At 47.9% G+C, this 21,315-nt stretch overlaps 3 protein-coding genes across 3 annotated transcripts; 2 read left to right on the forward strand and 1 right to left on the reverse strand.

Moving 5' to 3' along the window:
- The first annotated feature begins 9,555 nt into the window (after positions 1–9,555).
- LOC142246242 (histone H4) lies at positions 9,556–9,867 on the forward strand. Its single transcript, XM_075319277.1, has one exon. The coding sequence runs from the start codon at positions 9,556–9,558 to the stop codon at positions 9,865–9,867; it is 312 nt and encodes a 103-aa protein (XP_075175392.1).
- Positions 9,868–12,030: 2,163 nt separating this feature from the next.
- Positions 12,031–12,417, reverse strand: LOC142246244 (histone H2A type 1-like). The gene has a single exon (XM_075319278.1). The coding sequence runs from the start codon at positions 12,415–12,417 to the stop codon at positions 12,031–12,033; it is 387 nt and encodes a 128-aa protein (XP_075175393.1).
- A 331-nt stretch (positions 12,418–12,748) lies between these two features.
- Positions 12,749–16,564, forward strand: LOC142246245 (histone H2B 1.1-like). The gene is made up of 2 exons (XM_075319279.1): positions 12,749–13,125; positions 15,752–16,564. The coding sequence occupies exons 1-2, from the start codon at positions 12,749–12,751 to the stop codon at positions 15,840–15,842; spliced, it is 468 nt and encodes a 155-aa protein (XP_075175394.1). The 3' UTR covers positions 15,843–16,564.
- Positions 16,565–21,315: the final 4,751 nt, after the last annotated feature.

The following is a 21,315-nucleotide window of genomic DNA, read 5'->3' on the forward strand; positions in this document are numbered from 1 at the left end:
AAGATTGATGTGAACAATCGTGAAAAATATATATATATGTGTATATAAAAAAAACCTTTTTTTTTTTTTTTTTTTTCCGCTGTGAATAAATATAAATGTAAATGAATATGCAAATAAAATGATATAAAAAGATATATATCTATTTGATTATATGTGTATGCATATACCTATATGAAAAATCTCTTTATTTACATATATATAACATGTGTATATATAAAAAAATATATATAAAAAAAAAATATATATAAAAAAAACATGGGGATAAAATGTGTATGGGTGTATAAAAATTGCTAAAGGATTAAAAAAATTAAAGAATTTATATGGACTGGTATATGAAAAAAGTGTATATAGAAAAAAAAATTTTAATATTCGTGTTCTCATCCAACAATTATAAAGAATAATGACCAATAAAAAGCCAAAGAGAAATTTTTTTTTTTGTTTCATTGGAAGTGTAGGGCAAAGTGTATTTAAAGAAGCAGAGTCGCTGCGATAGAAAATATGTGAGACAGGGGTGAAAAGAGTTCAAGCCAGATCGTGAGAAAAAAATGTACTGAGCATGCGTGAGCAGGCACCGCTCACTATTATCTGAACCCACTGCCAGAGGTGATGCAAGGACAAAGTGTGGGAAAAAATAAAAAAAAAAAAAAAAAATAAAAAAAAGCGCATGCGTGAATGAAGGAGATAGTCGGAATGAGAAATTAGGGTGAATAAATCTGAAAGATCAGAAAAAACAATTTGAAACAACTATATATAACAGATAAATTAGTGTAAATGATTGTATACTAGCGAAAAAAGAAAAAGCATGATGCAAGAAAGAAATAAGAGGCAACTGTGTGCGCTCCAAAAAGAAAAAACAATAAAGAGAGAAAATATATATGTGTATATATATGCCTTATGGCCGCGATACTCAATTAGAATTATGCACAAACCAAACAGAGAAAAACACATGTACATTAAAAAGGAGAGGCAATTAGCGGATGAAAGGACATACCACCAAATCTAAAGGCATATGTCCATGTACAACACACATATTGAAAAAAGAGTCTGTTTGGAACATAAAAATTAGGAGTTATAATCATGGTGCAGTTTATATGCAAGCTGATTAAAAGAAATATGGAATTGAAAGGATAAAACGATATACTGATAAAAATATGAATATATATATATATATAAAAATGCTATAAAAATGAAATATTGACCTATAAAAATAAGCTGCATGCTGATATTTGAAAACAATGGTAATTATCAAAGGATTTAATTAACAATTAATAAAAATATATATATTGAAGAGATATTAATAAAAGAAATTTATAAAAATTAATAAAAATTAATAAAAAAGATCCATAAGTTCATTAAGGCCATGGGGTTTTAGAGTACCAAGCTTATGTATCCAGTACGTTTCCTTTTTGCTCAACAATTCCATTCTATTTAACGTATCTGCTGGAATTTGTTCAATAGGAGTAATTTTAAAAGACATTGTTTTATCATGGAATAAGGCACAATGCCTTGACAAACCATGCAGCATGAAGCCTATTTTGACATTATGTCTGTGAGAATTTAACCTGCAATGTAGAGGCTGGCAAGTCCTCCCAACATATTGCTTACCACAGATACAGTCTATCAAATAAATCACAAAATTAGACTGGCAGGTTAAATGGTCCTTAATGGGAAAGTCCTCAGTTCCCCTGAATGAACAGAAAGATGTCCTGTTGTGGTGGATGCTCTTACAGCATAGGCAATTCCTAGTGTTGCATTTAAAGGACCCCAATGGAAAAGTATTGGTTTTGGTATTCTGTGCCTTTTTTAATCTACTAGGTGCTATGATTTTCTTGATGGTAGGGGCTCTCCTGAATGTGACCCCAGGACGGGCAGGTAAAACCTTTCCAAGGATAGGGTAATTCAACAATATATTCCAATGTCTGCAAAAAAATCTTTTGATATCAAAATTGTCACTACTAAATGTGGTGATGAAATTGAAGGCTAGTGAGCTATCTGGTTGGACACAGTTATCTGGTGTTTTGCCTGGTAAGAGGGATTTCCTCGAAACGAGAAGATCCTCCTGCTCAAGCAATATGGTGGTATTATAAGCTTTTTTCAGTAAATGATTGGGATATTTCTTTTCAAGGAAACGATTTTTAAGAGTGTCAACCTGAGCTTTGAAATCTGACTCCAAGGTGCAATTCCTCCTTATCCTTTTGTACTGGTTTAGGGGTATGTTTTGTAACCATTTGTTGTAATGCTCACTGCCAAAGTCGATGTAACTATTGGCATCGACCTGCTTGAAAAAGGTCTTAGTGCATATTTTACCATCATGATGGTAGATGGTTAGGTCCAAAAAATTGATCGCATTCTCATGAAAGACAGGTGCAAACTCCAAGTCCCATAGGTTATTTTTCAAAGAGCCCAAAAAAGAATTGATATCACTGAGCTCATTGTCCCATATAAGGAATAGGTCATCAATGAATCTTTTGTAGACCACTATGCCCTTGGTGTGATACCCGTTTTGTATATGGAGGTATTCAAAAAGCCCCATAAAGAGGTTTGCGTAGGAGCAAGCTGCCTTTGACCCCATCGCTGTACCAATTCTCTGGTGGTATAGGTGTTCAGAGAAAATGAAATCATTATTTCTCAATATGAAACCCATGGCCTCAATGAGGAAATCTTTTTGCACATCTGGGATTCTGTCATCATTCTGTAGGAAATGCGCACAACTGAAAAGACCCAAATCATGATCAATATTGGAATATAAAGAAGCTACATCTATAGTGACAAAAAGATAAGAGCGTTTCCAAGGGATATCTTTAATAATGCTTATAAGATGTGAGGAGTCCCTGATATGACTACTGAGCTTCAAGACTTGCGGTTGCAATAGTTGGTCGACATATGCCGCTAAATTGGCTGTTAATGAATTGATACCTGATATTATGGGTCGTCCTGGGGGAATGTCTGAATTTTTATGTAGTTTAGGCAAATGATAAAAAAATGCTATATTATGATGTTCAGTCTGCAGGAACTTTTTTTCAGATGTATTAAATAAATTATTATCAATGGCCTTCTGTATCAGGTTTTTATATGCTGATACAGCATGTTCATAATCAACCCATTCCACTATATGGTAATAGGTGCGATCAGATAATATTCTTAGTGCTTCCTTGACATAGTCGTCCCTATCTGCCGAAGCCTGAGTGAGAACCTGGTAGAAACTAGTAAAGGTACGCCAACTAGATCGGGTGGCGGACCAGAGGATCTGGTCGATCGACGTCTGGAGTCCGATCGTTCAAGGGTGCCCCTTGCTCGGTAGACCGCGGCGGAAGTCCGTCCTTCATGCGATAGTCCTCACATATGGAGAAAGGGATCCATGTGATATTCAGGCCCTTGGCGCCGGCATACGCCTCTTGGGAAAGGGTGGAAGTATGGACTGACAGTTCGTGTAACCGAAAAATGGTGTCCTACAGACACGAAAGACTGAGGGCTCGTACCAGCCCTAGAAAGAACTATGCCCCTTTCAGGCTGAGAGGGTAGCCTAGAACCGAAAAAAACAAAACCTAAAGTCCTCTTCTGGAAGGAAAGGCAGGGTGTCTCGGACAGAAACGAAGGGTTCTGGCTGGAGCCCCCCCTTATCCCGCTGGCGGAGCCGGAAAAGGGGGGGAAGAGACTACGAGAGGGCTGTCCGCCCTGATGCCGTCTGTAACAACCAGATGGCCACAAGGAGCCCACCTATCAAAACAGGTGGGAGCAGGGAAAAAGGGGTACCTTGAGCAACTCATCACTGGATTAGGGTCTCACATTTCTAGTGAACGATGAAAACGCCGAGCCAGATGGACTTTTCTCTGAGCGAAGGCCCTGATTGAAGGACGGAAGTGAAAGGTCTCTGAAGATGCGGTTCTCATACCACCGGGGGAGCTCTTTCCGAGTGGAAATAAATCTTCGAGGGAACTGGATTCCCGGCCCTCCTCATGTCTGCCATCATCTTGTCCACAGACCTGACCGAGCCAGCACCCGGGATCCACTGGTGAGGCCATGGAACCTGGGACTTCTGAGTCCTGGAAGAATAGAGGGGCCCCGACACGGAAAAATCTGGCGGTCTGGAAGGAGCCACGGGGCATCTGCGAGGAGATGAGTAAGTTATGCGAAACTATGCTCGCCTGGACCACTCCCGAGCTATCGCCTGCCTAGGTCCCTCTTGATAACCCTCGAGATCATGGGAAGCCGCGGGAAGATGCACGAGAGCCTGAACAGGCTACACAACCGGTCTAGGGCGTCGTCCTCTAGTCCAGAGCAGGTGGTGTACTCGACGCACCATTGACTTGAGAGTTGGATCGGAAGGCCAAAAAGTCATGACTGGAGGTCTTCTTTCGCCAGAGATCTGGCTGGTGATAACCCTGTTGGAGCCCTTTACCTACGCGAGGTCTATCCTACCGCGGAAATCGGCCGTCCAAACGTCAACGCTCGGAACGTGCTGCCGAGATTAGCGAGAGAAAGGGCGCGTCCCAGAGCAAGATCCTCTTGGCTTCTTCCCTTGCCATGACGCTCTCTGCGTCTTCCTGGTGGATGATGCACATCACTGCTGAGGCATGACCCGACTGGAACCTGACTGGGCAATATGACCCAGAGAAGAAATTGTAACCGGGCTAACCGACTGGGTCCGAGTTCGGAATGTTGAAGGGGAGACGACACTCTAGAGGTGTCCCTCGGGGACGTGCCGAGGAATGGTGGGGTCGCATACCCTAGTACGGGAAGCTGGTGACGGTTGATAATAAGCCTCAGAGGAGGAAAGGGAAGCTTCCCAGGGAAGGATGCGAAGACTGGTCCGCTAGAAGGAGATTGGCCGGTCACCCGCGAAGACGGAACCTTCCTGTCCCCGTTCTTCAGTGTGGTCCGTTGGAGAGACCGGGATGAAATCTGGTATGTACACCATCGCTAACACCGCCACAGGCTGTCGAGGACTCGCATAGCAAGAAACCGAAGGGAAAAAAAAAAAAAAAACGGGAGCGGGAGGCAAAGAGCACGCGGGACTCTGTGCCAGGATAGAAACTACTCCTGCGTGAGGAGTAGCCACCCTGAACGGCTCGAATACCGTGCCTGAGGAATGATGGACCGGGCAGGGTCTGGGAGGACTCCTTCCTGTAGCTCAGCTACCCTAGTAGCGAAAAATGATGATGAAGGACTAAGCCTCAAGGTGAGGGTCCTTGAAGGGGACTCTGGGTCTCCTGGTCGTTTCTGGGCGGAGAGAGCCTGAGGATGCGTAGGGATCGTGATCCCTGCAAGCGCTCTTAGAAAGCTGGGACGGTTTGCAGCCACGCAAGGCGGAGATGGCTGTTGTAGGGATAAAGGCTCCCTGACAAACCTAGCGTGAGGGAACGAGTCCTGGTGCTTCAGGGCCGATGCCGGGAAAGGGATGTACCCTTCCCTTATGTAGCCTAGGGGAGAGAGTAGTCCACCCTGACGTAGCCTAGGGGATAAACTGGACTCGCCTATCTCCGAAAGGGCGAACCCGAAAGCTGGAAAGGAAGTCGGCGACTTCCTAGATGTCGAATCTGCATTCCTGATCCCGCGTCAGAGGTCTCGATGGTGGGCACACTGATGCTAGAGGCTCCGGCCGAGTAGCGGGCAGACATCAGGTTTGTGAAGAGAGGGTACTCACTGAATAAGATATCCAGCCCTGGGTCGGCATAGGTGAGACGTGAACCGCTGCGTAGGATGTCCGTGGAGTCCCTGTGGAGCGGCACGATAGGGACGAGAAGCCCGGGGAGATCCAGGCGGGTCGCATATAGGGTAGCGTACCGCTTCCTTTCGGAGCCCCCTTCGAGAAGGAGTAAGACAAATGAACGGACTTACCCCTGGGAAAAATCGCGTCCGGGGATTATCCGTGATCACGCAGTCACCGGCGAAGTGGATGTCCACTGAAAACCGCAGTGGCCCCCACCTTGGTCTCTGCAAGGTGGCATGCCCCCTCTCTCCAGAGCCCTTTGGGGGAATGATAATGACAATAACACGACTTACCGCTGGTAAGCGCCGTGTCTGGATGTCGTCTGTGATCATCAGCGACTCAAGTTTAGTATGCCCCTTCTCTCCGAAATCGCCTTGGAGAAGGGAAAAAAAGACAGTGACAAGACTTACTGCTGGTCAACTTCGTGTCTGGTAGTTGTCTGTGAGCACGCGGTAACTCGGCGGGCTCTGGATGTCCTCTGAGCACATCAGGGGTCCGCACCAAATGTCTTAAGGGAGACCTGCGTGCACGGAGAGAAGAGGGGTGTCCGTAGCCTTACGGCTTCACTCACCATTAGTAGCAGGCTATTCGTCATGCGCCAAGACATCCGGGTCCTGCTCGGAGTCCAGCAGAGGTGGAAGCCTGGGCCATCACCCGAGGGGTCGGAAGACTACCGGAGGAAGGGCAGTCTGGACCTGGGGAATAAGGTGGAAAAACTGGGGGGGGCCACAAAAGACGAGACCTGGCGGGTCCGCTTATAGCATAGGAAAATGTCCCTGGTACGGGACTTGCGCCAGTCCTGTGGATGGTATGACCGAGCGGCGGCCGGGGACGCAGCGCATGTGCACGGACCCGAGGGACGACAGCGAGGGTATTTATGGCCTGAAACAGGGCGTTAACCCGGCAGGGGTCAACAGCAATCTGATAACTTCTTGACAATAATTCACAAAAGAGGGGACCGAGTCTTGGGCTTACCGACCCAAAATAACTAAAAAGTCGAGCTGGAAACGCTATGTACTAAAAAACGTGATATAAAACAAGTGCCCGCATAAGCAATGTAAGAGTCAATGTATAAAAGAACTCATGCACGTAATTTTAATAAAAAGTCGACCCAATATAAAAAATATATACTAAAAATACGAGTGTGTCCTATTTTTTCCCTGAAAAAAAAAGAAAAAAAGTTGCTGCAGCCTCAGCAATCTGCAGGCAGGAAGACTGCCATAATCTTTTTTTTTTTTCTTTTAAATAAACTGAACGCTGAGGGAGCGGGAAAGGCTATCCCCCACCCCCCTAGTGATGCCTGGGGCAGAGCGGAGGGCGGAGAAGGAGAGGCTGGCGACCAATAGCGCTGTGCAGGAGGCGGGCCTGGGACGCCGAGGACCAGGCCGAAGCCGGGGACTAAATTTTCGGGGCTGCCGGCGTGCAGGGCGGTGGAGCGAAGCGGTGATACCTGGGAGCAGCGGTGGCGCAGCAGAGATGTTCGGGGCGCCGAGAGGGAGCCCTGCGGTAGTACCAGTGCGCACCGCCGACTGAACGACCGCTGTGGCTGGGGCGCAGAGCGTTTAGGCCGAGACCGGGGCCTCAATTGTTCAGCCGCCCGGAGAAGGTAGGCGAAGCTTGGTCCTACCTGAACTCGGCGGCGCCGGCCCAGCCATGGATGCGGTGCAGGCAGGGCGCTCTGCCCCTGCCTGTGAGCAGTGCCCCCGTCCTGGAAAAACTGCGGGTTCCGGGGGAGCAGCGTTCTGAGGCAGGGAGATGGACATCATGCTGGGGGAAGGCAGCCCCCCTGCAGGAGAAGGCAGCAATGCGGGCCCCATCGGATTTTAAACGTGCTGCAGAGATCCGATCCCTGCCGTATGCCCCTGTAGGCCCTTTGGGGTGATACCGTAGGGCGAATCAGGGGTGCCCCAAGGTTCTGCCCACACGAACACCCCCGGGAGTGGTACCACGGGAATGGACGGGGAAAAGGGCCCGAAGTCTCAAACCCCTGCGACCCTAGGGAGTGGTACCCACCGGGCTGCGAAAGGCTGAGGTAGGGAAGTACGGTACCTGCAGAAAACAGAGAAGTACCACAGATGAGAGCGACGAGCGTCGCCGAGAAAAAAGGAAAAGAAAAAAAAAAAAAATTACGCAAAAAAATCAAGTGGCTGAAGAGGGCCCAGTCGGCCCACATCAGCCTCCTACAACACTAAGCAAAAAACTGATTGAGCCCGCCTCCGGCTCAGGGGTTATACTACTGGGGAGGAGCTAACTTTTTCTGTTTACTTAGTGTCAGCCTCCTAGTGACAGCAGCATAACCCATGGTCCTGTGTCCCCCAATGAAACGATAGAGAAACAGGGATTAAATACCTAAAGAAAATTAGAATGAACAGAATAAACACCCCTCACTTCTGGTCTGAGGAAGCCTGTTCTGTGACACGCAAAATGCGGTTACCTCTCCTGGGGCGACTCCAGACTATTGCACTGCTGGAACTTTATCCCTGCATTGATTTACATTCTATTCTGTTTTGGTATGTAATCCCTGTTTTTTTCCCAAAAAAATTCCTCCAGCATTGCAGCACTTGTCAATACTTAATATTTGATGAAATGACTGTTTGTGAGTACAACTGCTATGAGTTGTTTTTTTTTTTTTTTTAAGCAGGGCAGTGTAATTGTGTAATTGTTAAGGTTTTGTTAAAAGATCCAGACCCTTGCATTGCTGGCACTTTATCCCTGCATTGATTTAAACTCTTGTGTTTTTGGTATGTAATCCCTGCTTTTTGCAAAAGAAAATCCTCCTACATAGTAGCACTTTATATATCAATAATTATTATTTGATGGAATGGCTACATGGTTGTGACTACAATTGTTATGATTTTGGTAGCCGGGTGCTACTTACCCATATGTAATTACACAGGTCTGTAGTGTTTTTTTTTCTGCCAGAAGTCTATTGCATCTGTCATCTTTTCCTCTTTTTTTATATACAATATTTGTATCTCATATGTTTTTGTACCCAAATAAATATTTCTCATTGTTTTGCATGATACCCCACTTGTTTCTCCGGTTTTTCTATTAATTTTTTTATTAGTGGTTTTGCAAACACCCCATGGGTAACCAAACAAGTCTCCCTGAGGTTTCTCTATTTACTCGATCTTTTTACTAGTCTTTACTTGAATAATATCTGAAGGATTTTGCTCTTTCTAAGCTTCTATTGCTATGGACCTCTCGCTCCGGTCAGGAAGAGCCTCCGCCAGTCGGAGCATTGTATGCGATCCCGGCCTCAGTTATACGGCCGTGTGACTGCTGCCTAATTACTGCTCTCATCATCCCGTGCCTGCTCTGCGCTACTACTCAGCAATCTTCATACTCTGGCTGGTGATAGATGAAGCCGTTTATATCCCTCCACACAGCGGACATTGTCGCCTGAGTATGAGGCCGCTTCTCTGTGAAAATGTAAGATCATGTTATAGCACGGACCTCCTGCTTGTAGCTGTGGAACTGATCTGTACATAGACTGCAGGAATAAGCGACTGGGGAGATAATGACGGAGATCTGGAAAGTTGCTTACATAACACATTAGTGTTCGGTGGATTTTATCTATGGACTGTATTTGGGATAATTCTCATTTGGGGAGAAGTTATATTAGAGTCAAATGAACTGCAGAAGAAGCCGAAAGGGCGGTAAATTCAAACTCCCTAACAGTTTTGTATTCAGCCAATCAGCAGAGGAAAGGCGGAGTCGTCAGTCTGTAAAACACGCCCCGGACGCGCGTCATCTCATCAGTTCTCCTTCTGGTCCGACTATCCTCTACATAAAGGAGGAGTCGGCGTCAGTTCATCACTTGTTCTTTTCCAACTACTCTAAAGATGTCAGGTCGCGGTAAAGGAGGAAAAGGTCTCGGGAAAGGCGGCGCCAAGCGGCACAGGAAGGTGCTCCGTGATAACATCCAGGGCATTACCAAGCCTGCCATCCGCCGTCTCGCCCGCAGAGGAGGCGTCAAGCGCATCTCCGGCCTCATCTACGAAGAGACTCGCGGAGTCCTGAAAGTTTTCCTGGAGAATGTGATCCGTGACGCCGTCACCTACACCGAGCACGCCAAGAGGAAGACCGTCACCGCCATGGACGTGGTGTACGCGCTGAAGCGCCAGGGCCGCACTCTCTACGGCTTCGGAGGTTAATTCTGCTCTATTCTGTCCTCACAACCCAAAGGCTCTTTTCAGAGCCACCCACATCTACCTGAAAGGCTGCAATGTCCTGCTGCTGTGGGGTGAGCGGAGGGCAGATTTCCTGTGCCCTGATGAATGCTGTTCGCTCTCACTGATCTATCATGTGGCTGTTATACATATAACACCGGGGTGTGTGATGGGGGTGGTATAGCCGAACATGGATATATCTGGGCACAGTCCATATCCTGCTGTGCTGCGGTTACTGCAAAGGAAACTGTAAAGTTCAGCTGTGAGATGAAAGTTGATGCTGCTTAATAATATCTTGGATTAGACCCGTGTAGGTGATCAGGTACAGCGAATATTCACCGGGAATAACGCTGATTAGATGGACGATCTGTACCGGGTCTATAGACTCCTGTGTAATCACCGCGTCTTGGACACTATTGTCACCGATCGATGGCGGCCACCGAAGATTAATGATAACTCTTCAGAATAATAATGGCGGCTCATCCTCCATCCAGCGCGATCACCGTGTGCGGGGGCAGCAGGTCTGGAGGACAGGACTGCGCTGTATCCTGAGTATTAGAGCTGCCCCAGACCTGAATTCTCAGAATATAATCTCCCCTATATGCAGAGGTGCAGGTTATAATCAGATGGACGGAGAGCAGCGATTGGGCGGGAAGTTCACAAGAACGGCAGGAGGGTCACAGCAGCGGGAGATGGAAAAGTGACAAACCGCAGCTGAATACGGTGACACCAAAGGGTTAAACAAATGAGCGCTCTTACTGGAATGTATGTATATAGGCGGAGCTACAACGAATTTGAAATTCCCGCTCATTGGCGACGGTTTCTTCTGTTCCTTTTCTGTAACACGTGCTCCTGCCTTCTTTACAGTTTGTCCTTCTGCTGCTGTGGGGTGAGCTGACTGCCGATCTCTTGTGAATGCTGGCACTGATCTGTCATGTGTCTGATAATACAGAACACCGGGGTGTATAGTCCAGTACAAGTGTCTTCTTCCCGGATGAACTCCTTAGTGGCCGATCTTGCTTCACATTTATCCGTGTTCTCACAGTAGAGGCAAGTTCACCCCCCACATTCTGGTGGAACATACGAGGTGATCGGGCAGATGTACACTTTAGTCACTGATCCAGCTGTGCATGATTGTAACCCAATTTATTCTAAGCTAACAAACCCAGTTATAATGTGATTTATATCCCCATATAGTGCAGCATAATATCTATATACTGCTGTATATTCATAGTTCTGCTTACCTCCATATACTGTTATTTACCTCCTTATTGTGCTGTATACTCCAGTAATAGGGACTCTAGATTGTGAGCCCCAATGGGGACAGTGTTGCCAATGTATGTAAAGCGCTGTGGAATTAATAGCGCTATATAAATGAATACAATTTATTATTATTATTAATAGATCGGTATGCCTCCATATATTGCTGTATACTCTCCAATTGCTAGGTTCTGTCCTGCTCTAGAGGCAGCTGGAAACATCACAGGCACTGAAGGGTTAATTTAGCGTCGGTTTGGGTACCTAATCTGATGTCGCCTATGGGCGGAGCCAGAGCCATACTCCGTGCTGATTGGCTGAGTCTCTCTCGCGCTTTGTTCTATTCAGCGCTATATGGAGTCTGCAACAAAACAAGAAAATCCCCCATCACTAACAGCAACATATGGACCCATACAGCTCTATAGGAAGGATATACAGCAGCCTATACAGGAGTATATGGAGGATACACAGGACTGCAGCAGCCTATACAGGAGTATATGGAGGATACACAGGACTGCAGCAGCCTATACAGGAGTATATGGAGGATATAAAGGACTGCAGCAGCCTATACAGCGGTATACAGAGCACTGGGGGATATACAGCGCTATATGAGGTGTCTGTATCTGGATATTTCACACTCCCTTGTGCTGTGACAGCGCAGATGATAAACCTCATTAGTGCCAGTAATTACAGCCACTGTGCCAACTTCATAATACACAGGACTATTCACACTGCCAGGTGCAGCTTATACCCCCGGAGATATGTAGAACCGCAGCCATAATAACTATATGTACAGAACAACAGCAGAGATCAGCGGCGCCAGCTCCTGTGAGGACGGGGTGGTGGCTCTTAGAAGAGCCTTTGTGTTGTGGATGATGCGGATCAGCGGCGTTACTTGCTCTTCTTGCCGCTCTCGGTCTTCTTGGGCAGCAGCACGGCCTGGATGTTGGGCAGGACGCCTCCCTGAGCAATGGTCACCCCACCCAGCAGCCTGTTCAGCTCCTCGTCATTGCGCACAGCCAGCTGCAGGTGACGGGGGATGATGCGAGTCTTCTTGTTGTCCCGGGCAGCATTGCCGGCCAATTCCAGGATCTCAGCAGTCAGATACTCGAGCACAGCGGCCAGGTAGACCGGAGCGCCGGCGCCCACTCTCTCGGCATAATTGCCCTTGCGGAGAAGCCTGTGCACACGACCGACTGGGAACTGCAGCCCTGCCCGGGATGAGCGGGTCTTGGCCTTAGCGCGGGCCTTCCCTCCTTGTTTGCCGCGTCCAGACATCGCTGCGTTGCTTTTCCGGAGATCAGAAGATAAAGAACTGTAATGTGACGCGTGCGCCGGCTCCGGAGTGTTTTATAAGCTGCTGCTCCGCCCTCCTTTCCTGTCATTGACTAAATCTGAAGTCATCCATGGAAATGAGACTTGTGGATCCTCCAATGAGCTGCAGGGGCGGTGATCATGACGTTCCCACAAGTCACATGCCTTTTTCACCCAGTAGAACAGCGATGTGACAGCAGTGCTCATTTGCATGGCCGGTCTATAAATACGGCCGCTCTGGGAGGAGCAGAATCGTTATCTTCTTGTCTTGTCACGAGAGGTCTCTGCTCTCATCATGCCTGATCCTGCCAAGTCCGCCCCAGCCGCCAAGAAGGGCTCCAAGAAAGCCGTGACCAAGACTCAGAAGAAGGACGGCAAGAAGCGGAGGAAGACCAGGAAGGAGAGCTATGCCATCTACGTGTACAAGGTGCTGAAGCAGGTGCACCCCGACACCGGGATCTCCTCCAAGGCCATGGGCATCATGAATTGCTTCGTTGGTGACATCTTCGAGCGCATCTCAGGGGAAGCCTCCCGCCTGGCTCATTACAACAAGCGCCACACCATCACCTCCCGGGAGATCCAGACCGCCGTGCGCCTGCTGCTGCCGGGAGAGCTGGCCAAGCACGCCGTGTCCGAGGGCACCAAGGCCGTCACCAAGTACACCAGCGCCAAGTGAGTGATCACTGCTGCTCCAACACCACAACGGCTCTTTTAAGAGCCACCACCCATTCACAGGAGCTGGCGCCGCTGATCTCTGTTCATATCTGTAATGTAGCACATAGGGAGTGCGGGGGATGTGGCTGCTCCATGCAGTTGTGATCTCGTTTATTGGTTTATCTGGGGCTGATTTGCAGTTACTGATCTGATATCGGCTCCTAAAAAAATAGTTTTGAAATATAAAGCGCTATATGGAAATACTCAGCAATATAAGACAAGAACACTGGTGAGATAAAGTCCTACATGGAGGAATAAAACCGGATACATGGCACAATGTGGGTGCATGCACCAATATGTTCTCTGGTGATTTGTAGCACAATGTATACAGGGTGTAGAGCACCCTGGTGATCAGGACTGTGATGAGACAAAGGCCAGCTCCCCATTTAAATAAAACTAAAAATATTTTTATAGAGCTGCAGCGCATATTCCGCAGCGCTTTACATACATCAGGCACACTCCCCATTGGGGCTCACAATCTAAATTCCCTCTATGTTTTTGGAGTGTGGCAAGAAACCGGAGTACACGGAGGAAACCTACGCAAACACGGGGAGAACATACAAACTCCTTGCAGATGTGGTCCTTGGTGGGATTCGAACCCAGCGCTAACCACTGAGCCACCGTGCCGCCCTAAGTGCCTGAGTGCTATCATGTACGGAGCACGGATAGTGTTACTGCCGAGACTACGGTAAATGCAAGCAATAGTCAGAGGTCAGTGTGAATAGTGACGAACAGCTCCAGTGATCTCAGGTAGATAACAGTATATGGCGATATACAGCAAACACATCACTAAGGATAGATATTTAGCAGTATTTATGTGTATACAGGGAAAATACAGCACGATATGATCGGATGCATCATTGTGTGGAGTCTATACAGCGCTCTATGGGAATATACCTGGATTGAAGGTTGTGACTATTTAACATCATCGCTGTATTTTGATTGGAGTCGAGGTCATTGTAAATAGTCACTAACTGAGGCTGGAAGTGACTAATGTATATAGAGTAAAATTCGCACTATATGGCGGTATTCTGCATTGTTTGAATATACATATCAAAATGCCTTTAAAACCAATAACGGTTCAAAAAAGGAATTGGTGTCTTTTCTTTAAAATTATTAATTTTTATTCACAAATCTTAGTTAAAAATACATAAAGTACATACTCAAAGATTAGTATAAAAGAACAGGATCAAATACCCATGTTAGAGCAGCAGCGGTAAAACCAAAAGGTACAAGTCCACAGTGTTAAGACCAAATCGTATAAACTACCATAAATCGCTTATGAAATAAATAATGCATAAAGTGCAAAGTGCTCTATCTTCATAAATATCGCTATATAAATATGGTAAAAAAGGCATGGAATGAAAATGGCCTGTAAAAATAAAGTGCTAACAAAGTGCAAAATGTATTGCTATAATCAATATACCTTAGAGATGGTCAGCGTTGTTCAGTATACCGCAATATCCCGACACGTGTTTCAGCGTGCTTTCTTCAGGGGATGCTCTGAAGAAAGCACGCTGAAACGCGCGTCGGGTTATTGCGGTATACTGAACAACCCTTACCACCTCTAAGGTATTTTTGATCTATATTACAATTTAAGGTGGATTTGTACGGAATATTTTGATTTATACTGGAGGTCTATAGGGCTGCATTAAAATGGAGGTCGGGGGGGGGGGGCTGTATAATACAAAATGAAGGGACACCCTATACATGGAATATAGGGGTGAATTATACATGGAGGAGTATGGGGCTGCATAATACCATCTGAAGTTTTATGGGGTTGTGTTATAATACATATAGGACTATGGGGGCTACATTATAATATATGGAGGACTATGGAGGCTACCTTATACACGGACTATGGAAGTGCATTATAAAACATGGAGGACTATGTGGTGCAGTATAATATATGGAGAACTATGGGGTGAATTTTAATACATGGAGAACTATGGGAAATGCATTATAATTGAAGGGCTACTTTATACATGGAGGATTATGGGGGTGCATTATAATATATGGAGGGCTATGTATCTGCATTCTAATATATGAAGGGTTATGTGGGACCCTTTATACAATTATTTGGAAGGCTATGTGGGGGCTGTTATAGTATTTTGAGAACTTTATTCAGGGGGACAAAGATACAAGTATGGGATGGAAATGTTTTGTGCTGAGGGAAAAAGGCTCTTTCCCTCAGCAGCCAACTTTCCCATGCTCTGCTATACATCTCTCAGCACCCAGCTTTCCCATGTTATGATATACATCTCTCAGCACCCAGCTTTCTCATGCTCTGATATGGGAAAGCTGGGTGCTGAGGACAAGATAAATATCAGAACATAGGAAAGCTGGGTGCTGATAGAGGGATTTCTGGGTGCTGTGGGTGAGAGCCAAGTGTCAGCGTCATTATCCTGTACCCCGAATGTTAGTGTCATTATCCCCTACCCCAAGTGTCTGTGTATGTGGAGGGGGGGCCCAGGTCTAAACTTTGCACCGGGGCCCATCCAACTCAAGTTACGCCACTGACTGTATGTGTACATTTATAATGTGTTTTTATGTGTTTGTGATTGTCTCCCATTGTTTCCTATAGGGTTCGAGTGGTTCGCCGGACCGAACTCGAACGCGGCCTTCGTTCAGCGAACCGAATTGAGACGAACTGCGGCCGGTTGGCTCATCTCTAGTTGTGACTACAATTGTTATGACTTTATAGAACAAAAGGACTCAGCAAAATAACAGGCAGATGTGGAGGATCAGTTCTTGAAAGTGAACTTTGTGGCGATGATAAGACTGATATTGGAGTGATCAGAACACATCTAAGCTCTAGACCGCTATGTACATGCGCACACGGGCGGTCACTTGTCTATGTGCGCACGTTGTGTTTTTTTCCGTGCAAATGCTGCGTTTTGAACTGCAGCGTTTTCAGTGCCAAATTGCATGCATTCAGCTTCCCCAGCAAAGTCTATGAGAAAGCCGAAAAATCTATGCACACGCTGCGTTTATGAACGCAGAGTTTTGGATGCCCAAAATCGCTGCGGGAAGAAAAAGCAGCATGTCACTTCTTTTGTGCGTTGTAGCTGCGTTCTCCACACATTGAAATCAATGATGTGGGTCAAAACGCAACCAAAATGCACTTGTACTGCATTTTTGTTGCGTTCCGCATGCTTTTTGACAAACAAAACGCAGGTCTTTTCAGTCTCCCTGTCAATGTCGGTGAATCTCCCTCTGTCTGTCGGTCGGTCTCTTTCTCTGTCAGTTGATCGTTCTGTCTCTCTCACTGTCCGTCGGTAAGTCTCTCCCCATCTCTCACACTCCACGATCCCCAGCGCGGCGCTGCACGGCTGTCACACTGCTCCGGCGGCTTTTCCTCTTTTGAAAATGCGGGCCGCTCATTATTCAATCTGGTATTCCCTACTTTCCCCGCCCACCAGCGCCTATGATTGGTTGCAGTCAGACACGCCCCCACGCTGAGTGACAGATGTCTCACTGCAACCAATCACAGCCGCAGGTGGGCGGGTCTATATCATGCAGTAAAATAAGTAATAGTATAGTATAGCCACACGGCTGAAGGCTGGTATTCTCAGGATGAGGAGCCCCACATTATGGGGAGCCCCCCAGCCTAACAATATCAGCCAGCAGCCGCCCGGAATTGCCGCATTCTTTAGATGGCACAGTCCAGGGACTCTACCCGGTTCATCCCGAATTGCCCTGGTACGGCAGCAATTGACGTAATACCTCTCCAGGTCCGGCTTAAGTGTACCGCGAGCCGCTCGAGGTCCGGGCTCGGGTTGTCTGTGGCACGAGCGCCTCCGGACCGGGGGCCACGTTGCTCTGTTAAGGGGAGAGCCAGTAGTGTGGTGGTGGTGTGGGACAAGGCGCGCAGCCGGGGAGGGCCGCGTTGTCATCCTACTGGTCATGACGCCACCCACGGGTCGTGGTGACGGGATGCACCACCGCTGCAGCTGAAGTGAAGGTGCGGGCTCATCCGGGATCGGTCTTGCGGTCACAGCCTAGATGTTAGCCCCTCCGTGGGTAGGGGCGGTGTGTCCCGGGGCCTGGTGGGGGACTGGCAACGGTGTTGTTGTCGGGATGCAGGGTGCCATGCTGCGGTGCAGTGTCGTGCCCGGATGGTACTGGTGTACTTACGATTAATTCACATTCAGAGTCTCTGGTAAACCAAAGTTCGAGTATGGTAGGGTCCCGCAGCCGGCTGCTTGTGTCCCCTTGTGAGGTTGATGGTGGCCCCTTTCCCTTCCACCTCTTGTTGTGGTTTTTGGCTCCCCTGACTGGACAGTGGTAGCCCGCTCCCCGGCGTTGAACTGCCGGAGGAGCCCTCGGTTGCCCGCAGGTGCTGGCCCGTCGGATGTTTGGCCCTTGGCGGTGGCTCTCACCTGGTATCGGTGGGCTTTTGCCTTCTTTCTGGACTTTGGGTGAGGATGAACCCGTGAGGTCCAGCCTGCAATCAGTTAATTTGCCTATACTCAGTGGCTTCTAAGCTAGGATGGGGTCTGAGTACCCGGTTTCTGGTGCTCCGGTAAATGGTTGACTCCTTGGTTCAGGGCCGGCGGGCTCCAACCCTGGCCCGGTCCCTAAGGTTCCGTCGGCTGCTTTACCGGTACTCCTGCAGGCGGCCACCACCGTCTGCCTGCCTGATGGTTCAAGGGTCCCAGGCTCCTAGCCGGGTCCCTGACAGCTCTACAACTCCACTCCTCTCACTGTCACTCGACTCCAACTAGGCTGTTTGTATTTCCCAGCTGATCGCTCTCAAAAGCCGGCCGCTCAGCTGATCGCTCTCAATAGCCGGCCGCCAGGCGATCAGCTGAAAGTTCGGCCGCTGAGAGACAAAATAAAGTTTCTGTGATTTAAAAAAAAAAAAAAAAAAAAAAAGCATGCGCAGTGAAAAATAAAGAATTCAGTCACTCAAAAAACGTTACATGCTGCATTCCTTACGCCCGGCGGAAGCAACGCAGCGTCGGCCAGCGGAAGCAACGCAGTTACTTTTGGCATAATCCGTCATCCATACAAGTCTATGGGAAACAGAGGAATCCGTTAACGAATTCCACTGTTTTTCAAAAGGGCGGTGTTACGGGGGGACCGGCAGATTTGGAAAAGGGGGTATATATCCCTATCGGCAGTCAGGGCCCACCGTGCTCCAGATGGCAATGAAGCTGGATCCCTGTGGGTTAAGTGGACTTTATAGGACTGATGACTCATAGATAACCCAGCACACCTGGGAACCGGTCACGTGTGTAGAGACACGTCAGACCGGATGACAACCCAGTTAGCGTTACGGTGGAATTGGCGCAACCCCGACCACGTCTGTAGGGAACACGTCAGGCCGGATGGTGACCAGGTAGTGTTGACCGAGAAGACCGCTGCGACAGCGCCCTGTCGGCCACGTCTGTTAGAAACGACAAGCCGAGCGATCCTTCGATTAGCGTTTCTGGTCACTACGCTAATGGTGACGTGTGTAGAGGACACGTCAGGCCAAGAGATCACACCAGTAGCGTTGACTGGGAAGCCAAGGAGGATACTAGGTTCACACACCCAATCCTGGAACACCCTGTTAACTCCACAGGGGTCCTGGGGTATGCTGTACGTGTGCGTAAGAGGCACAACTGGACAGGTGACGCAGGGGACATAACAGGCGGATTGCGCCAAAAGGTAAATAACGCAAGTGTGAAAGTACCCTTACCCGTCACTGGGCCAGTTTGGGATGTCACAGCGGCCTGGCCCGGTTCCGTGACCCCAACGGTGTCTATAAGAGATGAAGGGGTTGGTTGGGGACGTTGGTAGTAGTAGTTATTTGTAACGCCACCTGTGGTATGCAGCCAGTTGTTAGCGGCCGCTGCAGAATGTCTCTCTTCTGGGGCAGATGGTGATGCAGCTTAGGTGTTGCAGCTCTCCACAGGCAGAGCTAGGCCCCAGATTGGGGGGTGGCTATTCAACCATGTGCGAGAGTGCAGGGCGCGGTATGGATCAGACAACAGAGCGGTTGCAGTTTAAGTTGTATCCTGAATGACTTGCTCCTGTTGTTTGACTGCCAAACTCCGCTGTGATGGCTCCAGCCGATGCCGGATAGTTCGGAGGCCTGAACCGATGGGATGCTCCGTGAGGCCTTCCTTCCTGCGCTGTGTTGTGCGAGTCCTGTGCTGTATTGTGCGAGTCCCTGTGGCTTAGATCTACGCTGGGATCAGAGTCCTGGGGGTGATTATGTTCCCCGTCTCGTATAGCAGGCGGCGCAAGCCTGTTGATGGGTTCGCCCTTTGGTCACGACTCCTGGCTCTATGTGCTACTTTACCCAGGGCACTGTTGTGGGCCAGAAGACTTGACATCTTCTGCCTGACGAATTCTGCTAGCAGGCCATGAAGTGCCCACCAGCCTAGGGCTTCGAGATGTGCGCCAGTCATGAGTGAGATATGAGCTCTCTCCTCAGCGACCGTGTTCTCCTGCATCTCACTTGGTTCCCGTTGGTTTCTAGACTGCTGTATGTGGCTGCTCTCTCTCCCCAGATCAGTTGCCCAGCCCAACTGAGCACCTAAGCTAGTGGGTGGGAGGCCCCAGACGATGTGGTGACCATTCTAAATGACCCTACCTTAACCCCGTCCTGGTGAGAGGGCAACTGGCTTATGTATGTTTGTGGATTGTGAATGACCGGCACCGACCTCTTCCTTGCCCGGGATGATTACTGCACCTCTGGTAAGGCGTAGTACCCTGTGGTGACTGAAGCCTCAGGGGCGCCACACATACACCCCATATAGCGATGTATATCCTCCCTGTACAGCTGTATGGGTCCATATGTTGCTTTTAGTGATGGGGGATCGAACTGGTGTTTTTTTCTTGTTTGCAAATTGCAGCCAATCAGGATGGTTCTTAACTAAAGAAGAGCGAACCTGAACTGTAACGTTTGGGGATAACACTGGGCACTGGGTGTTCGGGTATCGCACCTGTACACTAGCTTTTACCTGTATGTCTGGTTCCTGTTTAGGTTTATGACCTGAATAAAGAGAATACAGAGCAGCCAATCAGGAAGCATTTCCTATGTGGCACTACCGGCCCATTACAGCCGCATCAAGTATTGATAAGGCTGTGATTAGCAGCTCACCACTGAGGAAGCAAAAACAAATAAATGACTTGGGCTATTTCCCTATTTATGAAAGCCAGCTGAGATAAAGCAGCAGCTGTAGGCTGCAACCCCCCCCCCCCCCCAGCTGTCTGCTTTCCAGTGGCTGATCAAAAATAGAGGATCCCATGCAGATTTTTTTATTAAATATAAAAAAAAAATATAAAAAGACTGACAGCACATCCACTAGGTGTGAACAGAAGCACACTGAAAATTCAACGGTTCAAAAATCTGTACAGCAGCAAATGAAAAGCTAAACTTTGTAATCATGTAGTACAGAGAATTTGGCACTGCATTACTGCTATTGGGAAAAATGAGACAAAAAAGTGGTACGCCTTGTCTTTGTCGGGGTTACACAAATTGGCTAATTTTTAAACCACGTATTTCATTTTTTCCAGTAGCAGTAATGCAGAGCAAAAATTTCTATATTTCAGGTTTACATATTTTAGCTCTTCAGATGTTACTGTACAGATTCTTGTAATGTAAAAAAAAAAATGGCTTGGAGTCCCCCTCATTGTTAATAACCAGCCGAGGTAAAGCAGGTAGCTGGTATTTACTAGGGAAGGAAGAGCCATGGCTATTGGCCCCTCCCAGCCTGATAATATCACCCTTCAGCCGCCAAAGAATTGGTATATAACATTAGATGCAGCAGCTCATCCCGCTTGCCCTGATGCGGTGGCAATGTATGGGGTTAACCCCTTCACGACCGCGGGCAGTAAAATTACGTCCTATTTTAACGTGACTTAACGACCAGGGACGTAATTTTACTGCCTAAACTTCATTTGATTGCCGTGGCCATAGCAACGGCTTTCAAATGATGTCCCCTGCTGTTTCTTACAGCAGGGGACCTTTGCTTGACCCCAGGGGGGGCGGCATCGCCACCCCCTATCGATGTGATTGACTGTTCAAATCTGAACCGCCAACCACATCGATCGCACTAATTTCGGCAAAAATAATGCCCGAATTAGTGCGATCCTGTGAGATCCAGCTATGAGATGCCGCAGCTGCTGCAGCATATCATAGGTGAACCTCAA

The sequence above is a fragment of the Anomaloglossus baeobatrachus genome, chromosome 7, assembly GCF_048569485.1.
Source record: "Anomaloglossus baeobatrachus isolate aAnoBae1 chromosome 7, aAnoBae1.hap1, whole genome shotgun sequence".
NCBI lineage: Eukaryota > Metazoa > Chordata > Amphibia > Anura > Aromobatidae > Anomaloglossus > Anomaloglossus baeobatrachus.